The sequence below is a fragment of the Lonchura striata genome, chromosome 8 (assembly GCF_046129695.1).
Source record: "Lonchura striata isolate bLonStr1 chromosome 8, bLonStr1.mat, whole genome shotgun sequence".
Classification (NCBI taxonomy): Eukaryota; Metazoa; Chordata; class Aves; order Passeriformes; family Estrildidae; genus Lonchura; species Lonchura striata.
The window spans coordinates 16,052,521-16,071,433 of NC_134610.1; the positions used below are offsets into that span (position 1 = coordinate 16,052,521).

Here is an 18,913-nt window from a genome sequence, read left to right on the forward strand (position 1 = left end):
CATTTCCTCCCTGTGCCATCCCAATACACACAGTCAGAGGGCAGGCCTGGCTGCAGCTGCACGAACGTAACACAAGAACTTTATTCACATCAAGATACAAAATTATAGTTCTCTAGAAATTTTTCTTCTGCTCGAGTGACTAGGCAGGGAGCACACAAAGGGGACCTGGAGTGGGGCTGGGCCAGGCCCCCTGCACCCCATGCTATCTCCAGCTGTGGAGGACCCTCGCCCCCACTTCTGCCCCCCACATGGGTACAGGAAGAGGGCTAACATGGAACTGACAGGCTGGGGAGTCCCCCTGCCAGTTCCCACCAGCCCCACCTGGTGTTCCCCTCCACAGGGCTTAAGGGCCACAAGCCCTGTCCCCTCTGAGGTGACAGTGGGTGTGGTGGGGTTCCTGCACACAGAGGGCCTGAGTCAGTGTCCTTGGGGAGATGGGAAGGGGTGCCTGGGGGTGGGGGGAGCAGAGCCAGAAGCACAGACACCATTTTACAGGGAGAGCAGCCCCAGAGGCCGGTGAGGAGAGTGCGAAGCGCAGGGCAGGGAGCAGACAAGAGGGGAGGGAGGGCTCCTTGCCATCACTGTGGCAGTGCCTTCAGGATGGCGTTCACTTCCTCGGCCACAGCCGTCAGTGCAAACTCAAACTGGTCCTGCAGGAGCACAGCAGGAGACGTGAGGATCCCTGCCACCTCAGCCCCAGGGGTTACGTAGGTGGAGGAAGAGGATCCCCATTTTGGGGCATACCTTGGTCTGCACCATACCAGGCCGCTGATCTCGGATATGCTCCAGCGTAGCAGCTATGTCTATCTCCTTCACCCCTGGGGCAGAGGGAGAGAGGGGTGCTAGGAGGGGAGTTCATAGGCCAAGCTCATGGACAGGGCAGAAATGGTGCTTCCCTGCACCTACCTTTGGCCATTCGGTTCAGGACCATGTCGACAAGGATGTAGGTCCCAGTCCTGCCTGCACCATCACTGCAAAACACAGATGCTTGGTCCAGGGAAGCTGGTCCCAATGGGAATGGTCCTGGGCAGCAGGTCCCAGCCTTCAGTCACCCTCAAGCCCAAATACCCCTCATTCCCCTGCAGTACCTGCAGTGCACAATTATAGGGCAGGAGCGACCGCGGTAGCACTTATTCACTTTCCTGCAAGGATAAGAGGGAACAGATCAGTGCTCTGCTGTGCCAGGGTCAAGGCTGTGCTAGGTGTCCCTTGCTGTGCTCGGTGGGGCAGGGCAGCAGCACACCATGATGTGGCCCTGGGGGTCCCGCCCATGGCTCCTCCTCCCTCCGTAATGGTGCTGGACATGGGATGGGGACCACGAGTGGAAAGTGGCCGGGGCAGGGAAAGGAGCTCAGTTCCTCAGGTGCCCAGCCTGGGGAGGGGAGCAGTGGCAGGACCCCCAGGGAGCAGCTCTGGTCCGGTGGGGTGTGAAGCTGGGGGCCAGGCGCCGGTAGGGCTCCTGGCATGCTCCATGCAGCAGGCACGGCTGCCAACGATCACTTTTGTGACTATGCAACTGGAGCCAGATTACTAGCTGCAAATCACAAAAATGACGCCGGCAGCTGCGAGAGAGAGACAGAGACAGACAGAGAGAGAGAGAGAGAGAGAGCGTGAGCGGGACTGAGTGGAGGGCGACATGCTCAGAGACCCCCCACCCCCGCTGCCTTAGGCTGGGTCCCTTGCCCCACACAACCTGGGGACAGTGAGCAGCCTGTGCCTGGCAAGAGCCCACCACCACCAGGGATCTAAAGACTTGGGCAGGCAAGTCTCCTGGGAGCAGTCCCAGTCCTGCAGCCCTTGCCCTGGGCTAGCTGGGGATCCACCACTATGCCACAGGGCATTGGGAGCAGTGGGTCACAGCCTATTTAAAACTGGCACTGGGGATTTCTTCTTGCACATATGGCTGAGGAAGGTGCCAGTCAATGCTCAGAGGAAGAGCACTTTTCCCACCCTCATTGTGAAGGCTGGAGAGCCCTGGCAATGTCAACCAGAGGTTTCTTGCCCACCAAACTCTGTTGAGCCTCAATCCAAGCTGGCCAAAACCTGTATTTTCTGCTCCCTCCCATCCATGGCAGCTCCTAGTCCCTGCACCTGGTCCATGCCATGGCCCCGACCCTCATCATCGTGGCAGCGATGTCCTCACCTCGCCCGTCAGTGGCCTGCATTTGGGATCGCTGCTGGCTCCCCAAGGGCCGGCACGGTGCCAGGTGGGCGCTCACCTGCGGAAGTCGAGGAGGGGCCGGGTGGTGGTGGGGATGCCCTCGGCCGGCCAGCTGAGGAAGTGGAACTGCGTCAGGGTGCGGGTCTCCTGCGACTGCACGTTCTTCAGGTAGAAGCTGCGCACCAAGAAATCCTCGCACCAGATATGCTCTGACACCAGGTTCACCTGCCCAAGAGAAGCAGAGGGTGGGCATCAGAGCCAGGCAAGTGCTGCACTGATGCTCAGGAGGACAAGGGCTGGAGGATCCTCCATACCCCAGGCTACCTGCCACACTTGCCTCATAAATGTGGTAAAGAGAGGAGCCTTCATCTGGCCAGTAGCGATCACACTGCTTGACACTGTCCTCGGCGAGGGGGCTCAGCATGACAATGACAGTGCAGCCATGTTCCCACACCATCTGTGGGCAAGGCAAGGGGGGCTTCACTGCTGGGGAACAGCCCACGTGGGAGGGCAGTAAAGCCCCTGTGACCCATTTTTTGGGCAGCACACAAAGGGACCCCAATGTACTGGCACAGCTGCGTGACACTCACCTGCCAGAAGTCAGCAATAGTGTGGGACAGGGGCCCCTGTGTGGCAATGTACGCTGGCATCCGTGGGTCATGCTCAATCTGGAGGAGGAAAGGGTGTATCACACTTCACGCTCTTCAGCCAGAGGCTGGTGACACTTGAAGGAGTAGGGGGATACTCCAGGAGTGATAGGAGGGTTGGGAAGGGAGATTCAGGTGCCCCCGCCAGGATGAAAATGGCACTTAACAATTGTTTGAGCAATGGGGCAGGCACAAAGCTCACATCTGTAGCCCTGAGGGATGTAATTTCAGTCCAGCTCTACCCCAGAGTAAAAACCTGACCTAGGATGGGCACATAGAGGAGCAGGGTGGCAGGGCAGGAACCCTCAGTGATCACTCACGATTGGACTGGCATTGATGAAGTCACTGCGGGATGGGTTGCTCTCTGCTTTCAGCTTGATCCGCATGTGATCATCTGGGGGAACAGAGCAGGAGACTTGGTGAGTAGCTAGAGGCACACTGATGTGTAGCCAGCCATGGCCTGGAGCGTCCCCATGCCCCACGCCCTGCTCTAGCAGGACAGCTGGTCCCTGGGACTGATCCCTGCAGCAGGGTGGCTGGGATGCTCACAGGGAACGTAGTCAGGGTTGCGGTTCTTCTTCACGTTGGCTTCACTCTGGGCAATGGAGCAGATGCTGGGCTCAGCTTGGTAGGCACAGAGTGCCTGCCACTCCTTGGCCAGCCGGTCCCGGTTGCGGAGGTGGTCCTCCATATAGGCCTGGGGCAGAGGGCGGGAGTCAGCCGGCAGCAGAGGGGCAGATGCAGGGCTGGGGAGGGGGCTGGCACCTCTCCAGGCTGGCTCACCAGGATCATGTGGCCGGTGGAGATGTCCATGTTGGACTGGACGGGCTCCTCGCACCAGGAGGGTGTGCTGCTGTGGGAGCTGGGGCTGGGCTGTGGGGCATCGCTGAACTGGGATGAGACACTGCTGACCCTCGAGGTCTCCGCTGGTGCCGCCGGCGCGTCGGTGCGGCCAAAGAGAGACTTGGCAGCCATGTGCTGGCGGCACAGCTCCTGGGAAGGCCAGCAAGAGCCCTGTCCCTTGGCCACCGCGCCGCCATCGGGCGGCTCCATGCACCCCGAGTGATGCAGACACGTGCGGGGTCCCACCTCCTGCAGGGCCCTACCTGGTACTCGAAGGTGGTGTCAGCAGCACCCTCGGGCCCCAGGGCAGCCAGGCGCTCCTTCTCCCGCTGCTTGGCGTGGCGCCGGAGGCAGAAAGCCGCAGACACTGCGATGGCAATGACTGCCACGCAGGCCAGGGCGATGAAGGTCAGCAGCACCGAGTGGAAGCCGTCCCCAAAGCGGGACGGGCGTGAGTAGGCAGCAGCCTCATTTCGCTGGGGACCAAGCCAAGTAAGGGCCAGTTAGCATGGGCTGGGGGGGGAGAGACTATTCTGCTGAACACTTGGGTTGTTGAGGGTTAAAACAGAGCAAGGGCTCTTCCTTCCCCTTCTTGAGGGTGCTGGGGCAGAGCTGGTGTCACTGGGATGAGGCAGAGTGCACCCACCTAAGTGTCTCATGGGGAACTGCTGCAGTGGTGTCCCTGGAGCTGGAGGAGCTTGGCCAAGCCCAGGTAGCAGTGACTTCCTGCTTCCCTGCTCCCAGCACTCAGGGCTGCTGCCTGAGGCAAACCCAGCCTGAACTGCCCTTCTGCAAGGCAGGCAGTAGAACTCTCCCTTAGAACTCTTGTTCCACAGCCTCCTTCTGCCCAACTGGAGATCAACAAGGGCTGCATTCAGCCCAAGGAGTTAATGGTGTAGGATAGGCAGCTGCAGCGCTGGGTGCACCACTCCCAGACCACTGCCCCACAGCGGAGCACCGAGGGAGGCAGGGTGGGGAATATGCCAGCACGGCTGGTACCACCCCAGCTGTAGCAGCCAGGGGAAAAATCCTCTCTGTTGCCCTCCTCATTTAGGACACAGAGCAGCTTCTGCCTCCTTACAGGTTGTGTCTCTAGGGCTCCTTCCCTGTGATTGTGGGAGACACCCCAATCCATGCCAGTCCCATGCTGGAACAGGATGTTGCTCAGGCCTTGCTGGACAAGACCTTCCTGTCAATGCCATGACTGCCTTGTCCAGCTAGGGTAGCCCAGGGATACTGGGGCATCACCAATTCAAACATCCTGTGCCCAATGAGCTGCCAGAGCCCTGCATTACCTCATTGCCACAGCCTCCCATTGGCTATGAGTCTGATGATGTTACTGAGGGAACACTGCACCATCATCAATTACATCATCATCATCATTGCCTGGGGATGTCCCCAGCCTAGGTGTCCCTGCTGCCACCTGCCCCCCAGCACCTGATTGCCATCAGCATCCAGCCAGTCCTGCAGCCAGGGCACCCACCAGGCCCAGCACCTCCCAGCTCCCCAGGGCACCCGAGCAGGAGTTGCCCTGCAGCCCCTGGCAGTGTCAGGGGGGTCAGAAGGGATTTCTCTCCCAAGGCCTGCCCAGGCCCTGCCGTCTCCCTGCCTCCCTGCACCCCTCTTCCTCAAATCTTGCACCAGTCCCACCAAGTCCAGAGCCAGGAGGAAATGGAGGAAAATCAAAAGCTGGTTAGAACTGGGAAGGTCAATGCAGAAGGGAGCTTGCAAAGCTGCCTCAGCTTCCTCTGAGCTCCATCTTGGTAATCTCTGACATCTATCCCAGTTCCTGCCACCTGCCTCACCAAAAGGTATTGCCATAGACGCACTCTGCATTTTGCTGATAGAGACAGGTTGCCTCAGTGGCCAGGCCACCCCTTTTACATAGCCTCCTCCAAAGTTCCCCCTTCCTTCCTTCCTCCCTGCTCACAACTACAGCCACATGACAAGAAATGAGAAATGGGGACACTGGTCTGGGGACGTGCTACACCATTTCTCCTCCTCAGGCTGAAAACATGGGAACTAGTCTTTGTCCCTATCTCCAACCCCTGTTCCCTGCCCCAGGAGACTGTTCCTGTGGCTCCCCAGAGGAGCACGAGGAGGGGTAACCCCTCTCCAAACAGATGGTTCCTGTTCCATCCCTGCCTCCAGCTGCTTTGCCATTCTCTGGGGACATGATGACATTTTGCCTGCCTAGCTATGGTTTGTGGAGTTATCTGGGAACATCCCAGTGCTCAGGTGCTCAGGCCACAGCTGAGATGGGTGTGCAGGCTGGAGGGAGGCAAGGATGAGGATGAGCCTTGAGGGACACAGCCTGCAGTCCCCTTGTCTTGAGGGGAAGAAAAGCCTTTGGGAATCCCTCTCAAACCACCTTCAAACACTGTGGCACTTTGTTTTGAAAAGGGCTGAGAGCCCTGGGCAGGATCATGCTGCCAGGCAGTGGAAGGGGATGATGGACAGGCAGGACTGGAGCAGTCTCCAACAGGAGTTCTCCAACAGAGGACTGGAGTCTATCTCCAACACAGCATCCCAAACACTGCCCAGTTTCCTCTGCTATTCAGCTGCCCCACAGACCTGCAGGGACAGCTCACCCACAAAGACCCTTGTATTCCCAGGGCTGGGGGCTCCTGGCTTGTACCCAGGGGTGGCACCCCCACTCCCCTATCCCTGCTCCCCCCAGCCCCAGGGAAGGAATCCTTGCTCACTCCTACCTCTCCCACTCCTGTTTGCACAATCTTCAGGCCCAGCTCATGCTCCAGCTCTCCCTTCACTTGCTCTGTGGACAGGGAGGAGATGGTCAGAGGAAAGCTTCCCCTCCACACAAGAGACCCCCCAGAAACAGAACCAAGGGACAGCTCTGACAGCTGCTCACTTCAGCTCCTCGCCTCAGCCAAAGGCAGAGGGATGTGCAGCAGGAGCCCTCTCTTCCTGGTTCCTGGGAAGGGGCGCTCCACAGCCAGGAGGGGAAGAGAGGAACAAGATCAGGGGGACACTGCCCAACTCACCAGTCTGGCTGGCCACGTCTGCCAGTGAAAAGTTCTGGGGGTTCTGTCGGATGCGGAAAGTAAGTGCAGGACCCACAACGCTGCCGGAGAAAGGGGGGACACAGTGTGAGATCTGGAAATGCAGACCTCCCTATCCCCTACCCACAGCCCAGTCTCTCCTGTCCCCCTGCCTGGCAGTGCTGAGCATGGCCAGGGCTCAGGCAGCAGCAGCGCATGGCACCAGAACCCTCACCTGATGTTGATGAAGCTGGCGGTGGAGAGGTGGAGGTGCTTGGCTAGGAGCTCCAGCAGCTGCACGCCAGCAGCCAGCCCCAGGGGCCTGTGGGGACAGTGTCAGGGTGAGGAGGGGGTAGCAGGGGTGAGAGGACAGCCCTGTGCTCCCCACAGCCAGGGAACAGGAATAGGCAGGCTCAGGGGGTCCCAAGCACACAGCAAGAGCAGGTGCCAGGTTTGGCAGGAGGGAAGAGCGTGGCAGTGTGGGGTGGTGGGGGTGAGCTGGCCCCCCTTGCCCATGAGTGTGCACAGAGACATTTGTGCACGCACACTCCCAGCCTTCCATCCTGCAACACTGAGCTCTGGCCTTGGTGTGGGCTGGGAAAGGAAGACTTTGGGGTAGAACAAGGGCTGTGCATAGAGAATGGATCAGTGGGAGCTGACCCCATAGAAACCCGACCTTACCAAAGACCCAACAGGTTCAGTCAAGCATGTGACGCTGTGACAGCTGTTGGTGGGGAGATACAGACCCTTCACACATGCAGACCCCCTTGCATGACCCCCAGCTCTCACTTCTGGTCTGTGATGATGTAGCCATACTCGTCTAGTGGTCGCATGCCCTGTTGTGCCCTGTCCTTCATCTCTGTGTAGCTCTTCTTCTCCACCACAATGTGCTTTCCAGGGCTGAGTGCATCCCCGCTGTGTCCCTGTTGTGGCTCAGCCCGGGGAGCTGGTGATGATGCTGCCCTGCCCTTCATTCCATCTCCTGGAGAGCTGCTGGCTGGGATTTTGAGGGGTGGCATTGTGGAAGAAGGGGGCACTGGCTCCTCTCCATGCTGCATGTCCCCCTCCATCACCTGAGGGGAGGAAAAGGGAGAAGCTGGAATCTCTGAGGAGAGCCTTGGGGAAATGTCTTCTCCCCCTCATCCCACCTGTGCCTTGGCACCTCCTCCAGCATCAGCCTGCTGCAAACCCACCCGTTTCGCTGTGGGCACTTCAGGGCCAGCAACACCTGGAAAGGAGAGAGACAGAGGTCCTGCAGCACCCATCCCAAAAGGCAACACTCCCTACCATGAAACAGGGCATGCTAGCACCTGCTGCTGCCAGTGCCTGTTTGTCCCATCCCTGTGCCCAGCTCACCAGAGCTCTGGAGCAGCTGGAGGAGGGTGGATAGGCTGCTTATCTGCTGGGGACTCAGTTCTGGCAGCCCCAGGCCATAGCTGGCCAGGAGAGAAGCCAGTCTCTTCAGAGCAGCATCTGCAAGAGGATGTAGCATCAGGTTGGATGCTCTGCATCTGCAGGGAGAGCAGGGGCCAGGGATGAAGCAGATGGAGCAGGGGGGATTGAGGGTATATTCTGCCCGTGGGCATAAACCCAAAGAGGAGGAAAAGTGTGAGCCACAAGGAACTCATGGCTGTGGGAACAGGATAGGGACAAAGGTTGGTGCCTGGCTGGAGAACAAGGTACCCGTCTGTGCAGAGGGTGGCTGGGCAGCCAGGGGTGCTTGCTGCTCCCTCTCCTCTATGTTTCTGTAGTCACTGGGGAGCCGCAAGCTGTGCTGAAGCCTGGTGCTGGCAGGGTCCGGGCGGCCAGCTTTCTCTCTGGGCAGGGAAAGCATGCCCAAGTCCTGGAAAAGATGCCCCCCATCCACTCCTGGCTGCCCACCATAGGAGGGCACAGGGCCAGCCCCAAAAAGGGTCTGGGCGGGGACCCGGCCCAGCAGCGAGGAGGTCTCAGAGCTCTGCCTGGCTGAGCCGCTGGGATGCTGGTGAGCACCATCCTGATAGCCGAACTGCAACCAAAACACATGTCAAACCCCACAGGTCCCCTGTCACCCCACGGAGGAGGCACCAGCAGAAAAGTGCTGGGAGTGCAGCAGCTCCCTGCCAATCTCTACTTTTCTGCCCAGGAGAAGGTGCTCACCCCCCAGCTTACCTTGTGGTAGGAGTAGGGATTGAGCAGAGCCTCCTCGTAGCCCAGCTGGGGTGAGGAGGGCAGCAGGACATGCTCCAGGTACCGCTGCACCAGAGGGGAAAGCAGCAGTGCTGGGGGCTGCTCCAAATGCTGAGCTGCTGGCAGGCCAGGGTCTGGAGCTATTGGGGCTCGCCGGGGCTCGCTGCGGTGAGGCAGGAACCTCAAAGGCAAAGAGCACTGGGGTAACTCCTCTGGGTAAAGGGGGAGTTCCCTCTCCTAACCCCATTTTGGGGAGAAAGCCCTCGCTGCTCCATTGAGCTCTGCTGGCGCTGTCCTACCTGTCCCTGGCTGCCGGCTCCAGCGAGGGTGGCAGGCGGAGGCGGGGGATGCGCTCCATCTCCTGAGAGATCACATACTGGGTGATGCCATCCTGCCACGAGAGCCCTGCCATGGGGGGAGGCTGTGAGACATGAGGGCAGCCTGGGAACCATGGTGTGAGTGCATGGGATGCCGTCCTGATATTCTGACCCTGTGTCCCATGGCCTGGGTTTGATCCCACTCCTCCTCAGCCCACCCTGGGCCAGCAGGACCGCAGACAGTTCTAGGGCCACTAGGCAATTCTACCCGACATTCCTCCCTGCATGGTCGCAGTGACTTCCCCCATGCTCCCGCGCTCACCTTGTGCCATGAGATGCCGCAAGACATCCTGCAGACGCTGGAGCACAGGAGATGTGACCTGAAAGTAGGGTCTGTCCTGCACGGAGCCCACCTGGCATTGCCCAAACAGCCCATCTGCAAGAGAAGGAAGAGAGCGGGACTGGATGAACAAACACCCAACATGAGGATCTCCAGGCACAGCCCCACCTTTCTCCTGCCATGCCTCCTTACACTGCACCCTAGGTTCCCCTGCAAGGCATCCCTGTACCCTTCACACACACTTGGGAAGGGAGAGGGGATCCCTGCACCCCTGCTAGCCACTTACCCTGCACACACACCTCCTGCGGGGAGCACAGCCTTCGGTCAAACAGGCAGCCTGGGACAGACAGACAGACAGGCCAGTCAGCACAGCATTCAGGGGAACTCCAATGGAATCTGCTCATCACCAGCTGCCTGGGGGATCCCTACGCTCCAGAAAAGCGGCACAGGGATGCAATGTGGTGATGGTGGGAGGGGACACAGCTTTGTAGCCCATAGCAGAGGCTTGGTGCCAGTCTTTTCTGCCCCTCAGAGACAAGATGGGTGCTGTATAGAAAGTATGCCTTTGGCTCTGGACAGTAGGGAAGGCCTGGAGTTTTATAGGGTCCTGGCAGCTGGGAAGGTGAGACTGAGGCAGAGACCTGCAAAACCACATCTGCTGCTCTCCTACGTGTGGCACTACGAGGAAGGGATGCAACCCAGTGACACCAGAATCCACTCTCCCTGCGAGGCGGACCCCAAAGCATGGATGTAGTGGTGTTGGGGGTGTGGGGTGTGTACCTCTCCTACCCCTTCGGCGGGCAGCCCTTGGGCAGGGGGCGGCTTCCCCCTTCCTCTCCCCCCCCGTTTCGGTCCAAGACCGTCAGCAGCGAGACGGCAGCAGGCGATGACTCAGCCCCGGATGGCAAGGAAGGAACGAGAAAACAACCGGGGGGAGGGGAGGGAGGGGCCCATCAAGCCCGCTGCGGGGGAAGGGGGCTAGTGGGGATGAGGGTCTTCGAAACCCCGGCACCCTCGGGCCAGCGTCCCCCGGGGCGGAGGCCCCGCAGGTGCGGGCACAGGACCCCACTGCCGGGGGAGACGCCAGGGACGGCGGCGGCGGGGGCCGGGCCGGGGCGGCAGGGCCGGCGCTGTCCGCGGTGCTGAAACGGCGCAGCGCTCTCCCGCCGAGACGCCGCGCTCCGCCGGGAGGGGCGGTGGCCCCAGCCCAGCGAGGCTCCCCCGGCCAGGACGGTGCTCGGCCGCGGCCGTCCCGGTATCATTCCCTGCTTGCTCCCGGGGGCGGCGGGCCCCCGCGGTGCAGCCGGATCCATCCCGGCACTCCCGGGTCGCTGGAGGACGAGGGGCGCAGCAGCCTCGGGCTCTCGGTAGTGAGTCAGCGGAGCCGGAGCCGGAGCCGTGCCGTGCCGGTGGGCTACAGCCCTGCTACCGACAGCGACACTCGAGTCCCCGAGAGCACCAAGCACGGACCACACGGACCGACCTGGAGAAGAGCGGGTGCACCGGCCCGGGCGGGCCGCAGTTACAGGCGGAGGGCGGCTAAAGGGCGGCATGGTCTCGGAGGAAGCCACGCTTAGGGCCGCTGGCCCGGGTTCCCCAGCCGTGCGGCAGCCCCAGGCACCGGCTTTGCCCCGGGCATGAGCAATCACCGTTCTGCTCCCGTCCCGTAGCTGCTGGCTCTCGGGGCCGGCGGGGCGGCACCTCTACATCCGGCGGAGTGCCCCGGGTTTAGCACACCCAGCGGCCCGGCAGCCCCGGGAGAGGGGCGCCCCCGGTGCCAATGGCGCACCCGCGGTGCCGGTCCTGGGCCGCCCTGTCCCGCTATCCGCCAGGGACCGGACTCGCCGCTGCACGCCGTGACAGCAACCTACAGCGACGGCGACCGCACCGGCCGCGGAGTCCCGTGCCCCGCCACTCCCCGGGAATCTCCTTCCGGCCCTCGCGCAGCCCGGGGCAAAGCCCTGCCCGGGGTCGCGGTCTCACCGTGTGCGGCGGTGGCGGCGGCAGCACCGTCACGCAGCTGCCCGCGGCCGGCCAGGAGGAGGAGGCAGAGGAGCGCCCGGAGGAGCCGCCGCCCCATGCTCCGCTCACGGCCGCACCATGGCGCACCCGCCGGCCGCGCCCCCGCCGCCGCCGCCAACCCGCGCCCCGCCGCGCCGCGCGCCCCGCCCGCCGCCGCCGCCCCGCCAATGGCGCGCGGCGCGCTGCCGCGGCCAATCAGGGACCCGCGCGGCTGCCCTCAGCGCCGCGCTCACGCCCCGCGCTGTCCAGCGGGGCCAATCACGCCTCGCTCCGGGGAGACGCGGCCGAGCGCCCCGCCAATCGCAGTGTCCCCGGGGGCGGGTCACGCCCTCCCCGGGGGTGTGCCACGGCGCCGGCAGCGCCCCCGCCAATCAGCGGCCGCCCCTTCCCAACCCTGCGGCTTCACTGGCTCCCGCGTGGGACACGCCCCCGAGCGCCGCCCAATGAGCGGCGAGCACGGAGCCGCACCCTCGTACCCCGCCCGGCGGCACCGCCCGCGGGCAGGGGCAGCCCCCGGCCCGGGCACGAACCCCTCCCGGCCCGGCCAGCAGCTTCAGGCTGGCGCCGGCAGATCCCTGCGCACACCGCAGGCTCGTTCCTGGGGAAAGGGACGGCCTCAGTGCTGCACGAGACACGGACATCCTCCCGCCAGCTCTCCCTGGCCAAGAGCCAGGCCCTGTTTGGCACCTTAGCTGGGACCACCAGCACCCCTCGACAAGGGATTGTGGATGGGTGAATAGGTCTCGCTCATGGTTCCAGGGGAGAGCACAGGTAGGAGCCATGGGAGTCCCCAGAGGGAGCCATGTACGTCAGCCCCAGCCACAGTCATGGACCACTCGCTGGTAAAACAGAAATGCTTTAATGGCCCCAGGAGTAAACCCACTGCTACTCCTTCCTCGCCATGTTCAGTCGACCACCAGGCTGCTGCTGACTGTCGGCAGGAGCTCGAAGAAGCCCTGGAAGAAGAGAGGCTGTCAGGGTGGGCTGAGCAAGGCAGGGTGGGGTGGGGGGAAAGGCAGTGGGGGCAGGCAGCAGCTCCCTGTCACAGCGTCATGGTAGGCAGCTACTTGCAGAGAGCAGGACCACGTCACCATAGTAACCCATCGCTGACTCAAGGCTAGCACCGGTTGCCATAGGAACTACTTAGGTATGGCAGTCACTGGGGAAGGCTGGGATGAGAGGGGGCACCTCCGGAAGCAGCCAGTACCTGAGCTGCTCTGGAGCTGGGGAGCTCTGTGGGATGGCTGGGATCAGCCCCAAAGCAGGGATTGGGTGGGGACATGAGGACGTGGGAGATGTAGAGCAGCAGGGAATGAGCCTTAGCACAGGATGGGGGACACAGGGCTCACCTTGAAGAGGGTGATGCTCTGAAGCACCCCTGAGGTGCAGCACATCTCCCGGATGGAATGCATGGCCAGCTGCGGGCAGCCAATGTCCAGCACACGCAGCCCCAGGCGGGAGGCCAGAATGGGGCCGATGGTGGTGCCGCAGGGTGTGTCGTTGCGCACCATGAACTCCTGCACGGAGGCAAGACCTCAGCAGCTTCACATGCTACCCCATGGCCTCCCACATGGGCCCTCAGCCCGAAGGGAGGCGACCTGGAGCAGGGAAGCAGCACCAACCCATGTCAGGGTTCAAAGAAAGCTCCAGAGATAGGACACACTCAGGCCAGGCTCCCTTCTGTTCACCAGCCTGCTCTCTGAGGCAGTCCTGCAGCTGGAGCCTCAGAGCAGCAGGCAGCACAGAGACCCCAGTGGGGTCAGACACAGTAACAGAGCTTTGGCACTGATGAACCCAGGGGCAGGGCTGCAGCCCAAACTCCTGATGTTCAAGGAGGGCTCACCCAGCCCCGCTCACCTGCAGTGGGACACCCACGCGGGCAGCAATGTCCCGGATCACGGCTTCAGTGACAGCTGTGGAGGCATAGCGCTGGTTGCTGTTCACTTTGATGACAGGGCCCTGCACAAAGGAGGCACCGCAGGCCCGTGATGGGACCCAGGAATAGTCAGTGGCCCTGGAAACACCCATGCCCAGGCAATGCTGTACCACCCCAATATATCAGTCCATTCCCCCTCTCCTGGGTGAGCCCATGGGGATGGGGACAGTGTTTCCATGGGGACAGCCCTAGCTCAGAGCAGAGAGGAGCTCTATGGACAAGACTGGGATCCCAAGTGATTAACATCAGACATGTGGCATAGTCAAATCCCATTGCAGGATAAACGTTTTCCATTTGAATTCTAGGCAATCCACAGCGCTACAGGACAGACTGCAACCCTCCGAGACCAAAGCAGAGGGCTGCCCTCACCTTGTGGAAGGCTGGACGATGATTCTCCTCATGCTTGTCCCTGCAAAAGAGAAGTAAGAGTTTCACACTGCTGTCTTCCCTCCCTGCTGCAACAAGGACTGTCCTGTCTGTACTACCTGGGGAGTGAAGGGGATACGTCCCACAGGTGGCAGGGCAGGGGTAGGGTCAGGCCTGTGGCATGGCCCAGACTACTCACACATAGTTGGGGTGCACAGCGTGGGCCATGTCAGCACTGATCATGTAGGACTTGGCCACTGCCTCCTCGAAGGCTGTCAGGTTGTGTGGCGATGCAGAGATCCGGCGCAGCACCAGCTCCGTTAGCAAGGACTCTGCGCCCTGTGCACTCTCTGACCCTACCTGCCAAGGATCACCATCAGCACAGCCCCGCAGCACCACAGGGGCCAGAGGAGTGACAGGCTGCTCCCTAAGGCCAGCAAAGCAGCTCCCTGCCACACCAGTGCTTCCCACCCCTGCCTGGGCCACGTTCCATGTGGGTGTAAGCAAATCCCTGCTTCCTCCACTGGGGTGTGGAATTTCTCTCCTGTTAGGCATGGCTGGGGAAGAGCAAAGAACACAAAGCCCCTTCTGGTGCCAGCCACCCCAAAGCTGTGCCCCTTGCTCACCTCCTCGTTGTCATAGAGCGCGATGAGACGCACATTGGGCTCCTGGGAAAGGGACGACGGTGCTGCACATGAGTCAATCAAGGCCTGCAGGATTAGGGGGGAATGGACATCACCCTGAGTGCTACTCCATCCTGGGAATCTCAGGACTGAGCCATCAGGAAATCCCCCAGGAGAGCCCGAAGCATGGAGAAAGGGAGCTGTGGGCATAGCCATTGCCCAGCAACAGCAGGAGTCACCCCTGGGAGCTGCTGGGAATCCCACACACCCAGCAAAGGGGGCATCCAACCCCAGGTCCTCCAACAATCTAGACCCACCCATTCCATGAGAACACGACCCCCTGCAGAACCTTTGGCCAGCCCAAAGCTGAGCTGGGTGCACTCCAGATTCTTTCCCCTCTCACCTGCAAGGCGCAGTAGCAGCTGTGCAGGTTGTCCAGACGTGGGGAGAAGATGAACTCATCAAAGGCACCACCCAGCGTCTGCAGAGAGCCAAGAGGAGTAGAGCACAGGCTCTGGGTCACCAAAAAGTACCTGCCACTGGGTTCTCATTCCAGTACCCTTATTTCTGCCTCTTAGGAGCAGCTCCCTCTAGTTCCATTCAGCTCCCAGCCTGGGCATGCCCCAAGCAAAGGACATGTGCCAGGTAACACTTGTGTAGTGCCAGCCTGTAGGCTGTGGGCAGACAGAGGGAGGCTCCTGCCCTTACTCACCGCTGGCTGCGTATCTGCCAGGCATAGTTCCAGCTCCACAATCTGCTCTGGTTTCACCCCCAGCTGGGGGCAGATCAGGGAAAGCAGAACAGGGCTGTGCCGCTCTGCCTGGGAAGAAAGCAGAGCTGTGGGCAGAGCAGGCAGTGGATGGCAGAAGAAATGCCCTGTTTCCCTTTGCAAAGCTGTCCCTGACCCTGCTTATGTTGGCAGAGTCCTCTCTCCTACTAACATCTCCCATGTTCAAGCCCCCACCTCACCCAGGACAGCTCTATACCCCTGTGCTAGCCCCCCGTCCCTGCCCTGCCTCCTCAGGGAGATGCACCGCTTCCACACTGGCTGCAGGCAAGGGTGAGAAGAGATGGCTGAACAGAAGTGCCATGTACACAGCTGTGAGGAAGAGGAGTGGAAGGTTGCCAGCAGTCCACAGGGAGAAGGGGAACCTGGTGGCAAGTGCCCGAGGACTCAAAATCAAAGGTGACTAGTATGAGGTCCTTGCAAGCGTTGCTGCTGATCCTTGGCACACAGCTCACCTGGGCTGCAGTACTGCAAGGTGTGGACTCCATAAGCACCTCCTTTTCCAGCTCCTCCTGCACTGCAGTGGCCAGAATGGGAACCCTGTGGGGATCAGCAACATTAGCTCCCAGAGCTTTGCTCTGACCTGATGGGTCACACAGCCAACCCTTCCTGGCATGTTTGCCTTGCACCTCCAGGGAATGACTGATATGCCAAATGGAGGAAGAATACACATTTTAAGCACAAATCTATTGTGCCACAAATCTATTGTCAGGACAAGTGTCCTTTCCCAAATCCTATGCTTGAAAGCATCTCTTGGAAGTACTCCATGGGATTAAAAGCCATTGCAGATCTCCCCACTGCAATGATTGGCTGCCAAAGGGAGAGCTAAGGTGGGGCTCTGCTTTAGCTGGGTCCCAGCCCTCCCAAGACTGGCCAGGAGTCAGGGCTGAGCCAGGCCTTACAGGTGGTGCTCGGTGTTGGGCCCGAAGTTCTCATTGATGCTGCGCTGCAGATGGATGGCCAGGTGAGGAATGCGGAGGATGGGCCGCTCCACACGCACCAGGCGCTGCTCCAGGCGCCCCGTGGCTTGGTCCTGAAACACAAGGAGGACTTCTGGCACCAGGCCTGCAGAGCTGAGAGGTTGCAGCAGGTCCCTCTCTGTGTAGGGGCCAGCGACCCAGTGCCAGAGACACACAACTATCCGACCATGCATGCTCTAAACAAGACTCACCTTTATGATCACCCTCCCGGCCACGGTGAGGTCACGGTCGAACCAGGTGTTCCAGATGCCCCCTCCATAGGTCTCCACACCGACTTGCACTACGCCCACCTGTCCCCGCTTAGAGCGACGCTTCACCTGGGCAACGGCAGAGGTGTCACTGCTGGCACCATTCGGTGCTGGGGAACGGGCAGCTGGTGGGAACTGGGCAGCTCATGCCCAGAGCCTCATTGCTGATGCTGCCAGCACAGGGTGCTGTGAGGGGCTTTGCAGGACTGGGGACACAGAGACAGCAGCAGGCGGAGCAATGCAGGGGCTGCTCTGGCTGACAAATTTGGGAAGTGTAGGGAGCCAACAAGGATGCTGCAGGGCACAGGGGTAGTCAGGATAGTTTTCGCTTGTGGCATGAAACTGGAGGACCCCAGAGAAGGTCTCAGCACCCAGATGGGCAACCTTACCCTGAGGCAGGGGCTGTCGGTGTGGGCCCCTAGCAGGCTGAACCCATTCCCAGGCTGGAACTGGCCGCCGACGGCGAAGGCGATGAGGGTGGAGTAGTTCCTGGTTATGAAGTACTGGAAGCAGGGGGCGGAGGTGAGGGGTGAGGTGCCTCGTCCTCCCCCGCTCCCGCTGCCCCGTCCCGGCCGGGCCCACCTTCTGCGCCGGCCGCACGTCCCAGTGCTCCGTCTCCTTCAGCTCCTGGAAGCCGGCCTGCAGTAGCCGGCTGCGGCATTCGGCCACCACTGTGCGGGGAAGAGCCGTCAGGGCCGCCCGCGGGGAAGGGGAGGAGGGCCGGGGCGGGAGCGGGCGGGTGCTCACCGTGGTACGGCGACGGACTGCGGTTCACGAACTTCACCAGTTCCTGCGCCGCCGCCTGCGCCGCCGCCTTCGAGCCCTGCGCCGCCGCCTGCGGGCACGGCCGTCACCGCACGGCGCCGGCAAAGCCCCGCCCCGGGCCGGGACCCCCGCGGCACCGGGGACCCCGGCCCGGCCCCGTCCCGCGCCCGCCGCCCGCCCGGTACCTGCATGGCCGCCGCCGCCCCGCGCCCGTTCCCCCAGCGCCGCCTGCTGGCCTGGAGGAACGAGCAATTGCCCGCGCCCCGCAATCCGCGCCCCGCAATCCGCGCCCTGCGCCCGCAATCTCCACCCAGCCCTGCGCCCCGAAATCCGCACCCGGCCCCGCACCCGGCAATCCGCACCCTGCGCCCCGCAATCCTCACCCTGTGCCCCGCAATCTCCACCCAGACCCGCACCCGGCAATCCGCACCCTGCGCCCCGCAATCTGCACCCTGCGCCCCGCAATCCTCACCCTGCGCCCCGCAATCTCCACTCAGACCCGCACCCGGCAATCTGCACCATGCACCCCACAATCCGCACCCTACACCCTGCAATCCGCACCCTGCACCCCGTAATCCGCACCCAGCCCCACACCCGGCAATCCGCACCCTGCGCCCCGCAATCCGCACCCTACACCCTGCAATCCGCACCCTGCACCCCGCAATCTCCACCCAGCCCCGCACCCTGCAATCTCCACCCAGCCCCGCACCCCGCAAACACAACTCTGCACCCCGGACTCCCAACTCTGCACCCTGGACTCCCAGCTCTGCACCCCAGACTCCCAAATCTGCACCCCGCAATCTGCACCCTGCACCCCTCAATCCTCACCCTGCAACCTGCAATCACAACTCTGCACCCCGGACTCCCAGCTCTGCACCCCGCAATCTGCACTCTGCACCCTGCAATCCACACCCTGCACCCCACAATCTGCACCCAGCCCGCACCTGGCAATCCACACCCTGCACCCAGCAATCCACACCCAGCACCCAGCAATCCGCACCCTGCACCCTGCAATCTGCACCCAGCCCCGCACCCGGCAATCCACACCCTGCACCCAGCAATCCGCCATGCACTCCGCAATCTGCACCCAGCCGTGCATGCTGCAATCCACACTGTGCAGTCGGCAATGTGCGCCCTGCACCCCACGACCTGCAGCCCCACAATCCACACCCTGCACCTCCCACGCTATACTCCCCCGCCATGCACACTGCACTCTCACCCCGCACCCCACACCGTGCAATCCACACCGTGCCCCCCTCACCCCGCACCCTGGTCCAGGCCAGACACAGTGCCTGACAAGGCTAGGGTAGAGCTGAATTAAAGGTGTGTGGAAGAGGGACACAGCCTGGAGGAGTGGGAGTGGGAAACAGGGGGCATCCACAACGATGGTCACCCATCCTGCCCTGGTGTGCCCCAGTTGTAGTGGGAGCAGAGGCTGCCCCAAAATGGGGCTTGGTCTGCCTGCAGAGGGGTGCAGGTCCACAGGAAAACACACTCACTTCCCCAAGGCTAGGTATATTTGGAGTGGGGGGTGTCACAGCCAAGCTGCAGCCCCCCATCATTGTTGGTCCCCTGCCTTGGCACTGCTTGGCCCTTACAGGAAACAAGGCACAAACCCTTGGTGCCATGTTGGAGACAAATGTCTCTGAGTGACAGCAATGCACTGGGTTCTGAGAGTTGGCACAGTGGCAGGGCAGCACCCAAGCT

The 18,913-nt window shown here is 61.8% G+C and overlaps 3 protein-coding genes across 4 annotated transcripts in view; all 3 read right to left on the minus strand.

Moving 5' to 3' along the window:
- The window catches only part of LOC110468386 (tubulin alpha-5 chain), an 85,034-nt gene that overhangs the window by 26,063 nt on the left and 40,058 nt on the right, over positions 1 to 18,913 (minus strand). The gene's annotated exons all lie outside the window — the stretch shown is intronic.
- Positions 52 to 11,607, minus strand: PTPRN (protein tyrosine phosphatase receptor type N). Of its 2 annotated transcripts, XM_077784975.1 has the most exons (23): positions 11,463 to 11,607; positions 9,766 to 9,816; positions 9,462 to 9,575; positions 9,122 to 9,227; positions 8,805 to 9,003; positions 8,337 to 8,661; positions 8,010 to 8,126; positions 7,802 to 7,881; positions 7,443 to 7,726; positions 6,889 to 6,975; positions 6,657 to 6,736; positions 6,363 to 6,427; positions 3,915 to 4,127; positions 3,592 to 3,801; positions 3,358 to 3,505; positions 3,129 to 3,202; positions 2,752 to 2,829; positions 2,499 to 2,618; positions 2,220 to 2,386; positions 1,089 to 1,142; positions 907 to 971; positions 745 to 818; positions 52 to 650 (listed from the first exon to the last, which is right to left on the minus strand). In XM_077784975.1, exons 1-23 carry the CDS (start codon positions 11,557 to 11,559, stop codon positions 579 to 581), a joined length of 2,880 nt encoding a protein of 959 aa, XP_077641101.1. In that variant the 5' UTR covers positions 11,560 to 11,607; the 3' UTR covers positions 52 to 578. The 2 variants fall into 2 exon arrangements, with proteins under 2 accessions (XP_077641101.1, XP_077641102.1); XM_077784976.1 differs by lacking the exon at positions 9,766 to 9,816.
- On the minus strand, positions 12,342 to 17,413 carry DNPEP (aspartyl aminopeptidase). The gene is made up of 15 exons (XM_021526328.3): positions 17,392 to 17,413; positions 17,189 to 17,276; positions 17,024 to 17,112; positions 16,831 to 16,944; positions 16,385 to 16,510; positions 16,116 to 16,246; positions 15,669 to 15,753; positions 15,139 to 15,246; positions 14,830 to 14,907; positions 14,430 to 14,513; positions 14,003 to 14,163; positions 13,807 to 13,846; positions 13,359 to 13,460; positions 12,851 to 13,018; positions 12,342 to 12,457 (listed from the first exon to the last, which is right to left on the minus strand). The coding sequence occupies exons 1-15, from the start codon at positions 17,395 to 17,397 to the stop codon at positions 12,407 to 12,409; spliced, it is 1,431 nt and encodes a 476-aa protein (XP_021382003.1). The 5' UTR covers positions 17,398 to 17,413; the 3' UTR covers positions 12,342 to 12,406.

Coding starts and splice junctions, on each gene's coding strand:
- PTPRN (XM_077784975.1), bottom strand. CDS start 11,559: ATGGGGCGGCGGCTCCTCCGGGCGCTCCTCTGCCTCCTCCTCCTGGCC. Junction 6,976..7,442: donor TACATCATCACAGACCAGAA/GTGAGAGCTGGG, acceptor CTGTCCCCACAG/GCCCCTGGGGCTGGCTGCTG. Junction 3,203..3,357: donor CAACCCTGACTACGTTCCCT/GTGAGCATCCCA, acceptor CTGTTCCCCCAG/ATGATCACATGCGGATCAAG.
- DNPEP (XM_021526328.3), bottom strand. Junction 14,908..15,138: donor TGGCAGATACGCAGCCAGCG/GTGAGTAAGGGC, acceptor GGCTCTCTGCAG/ACGCTGGGTGGTGCCTTTGA. Junction 13,461..13,806: donor ATCGTCCAGCCTTCCACAAG/GTGAGGGCAGCC, acceptor TCCTTTGTGCAG/GGCCCTGTCATCAAAGTGAA.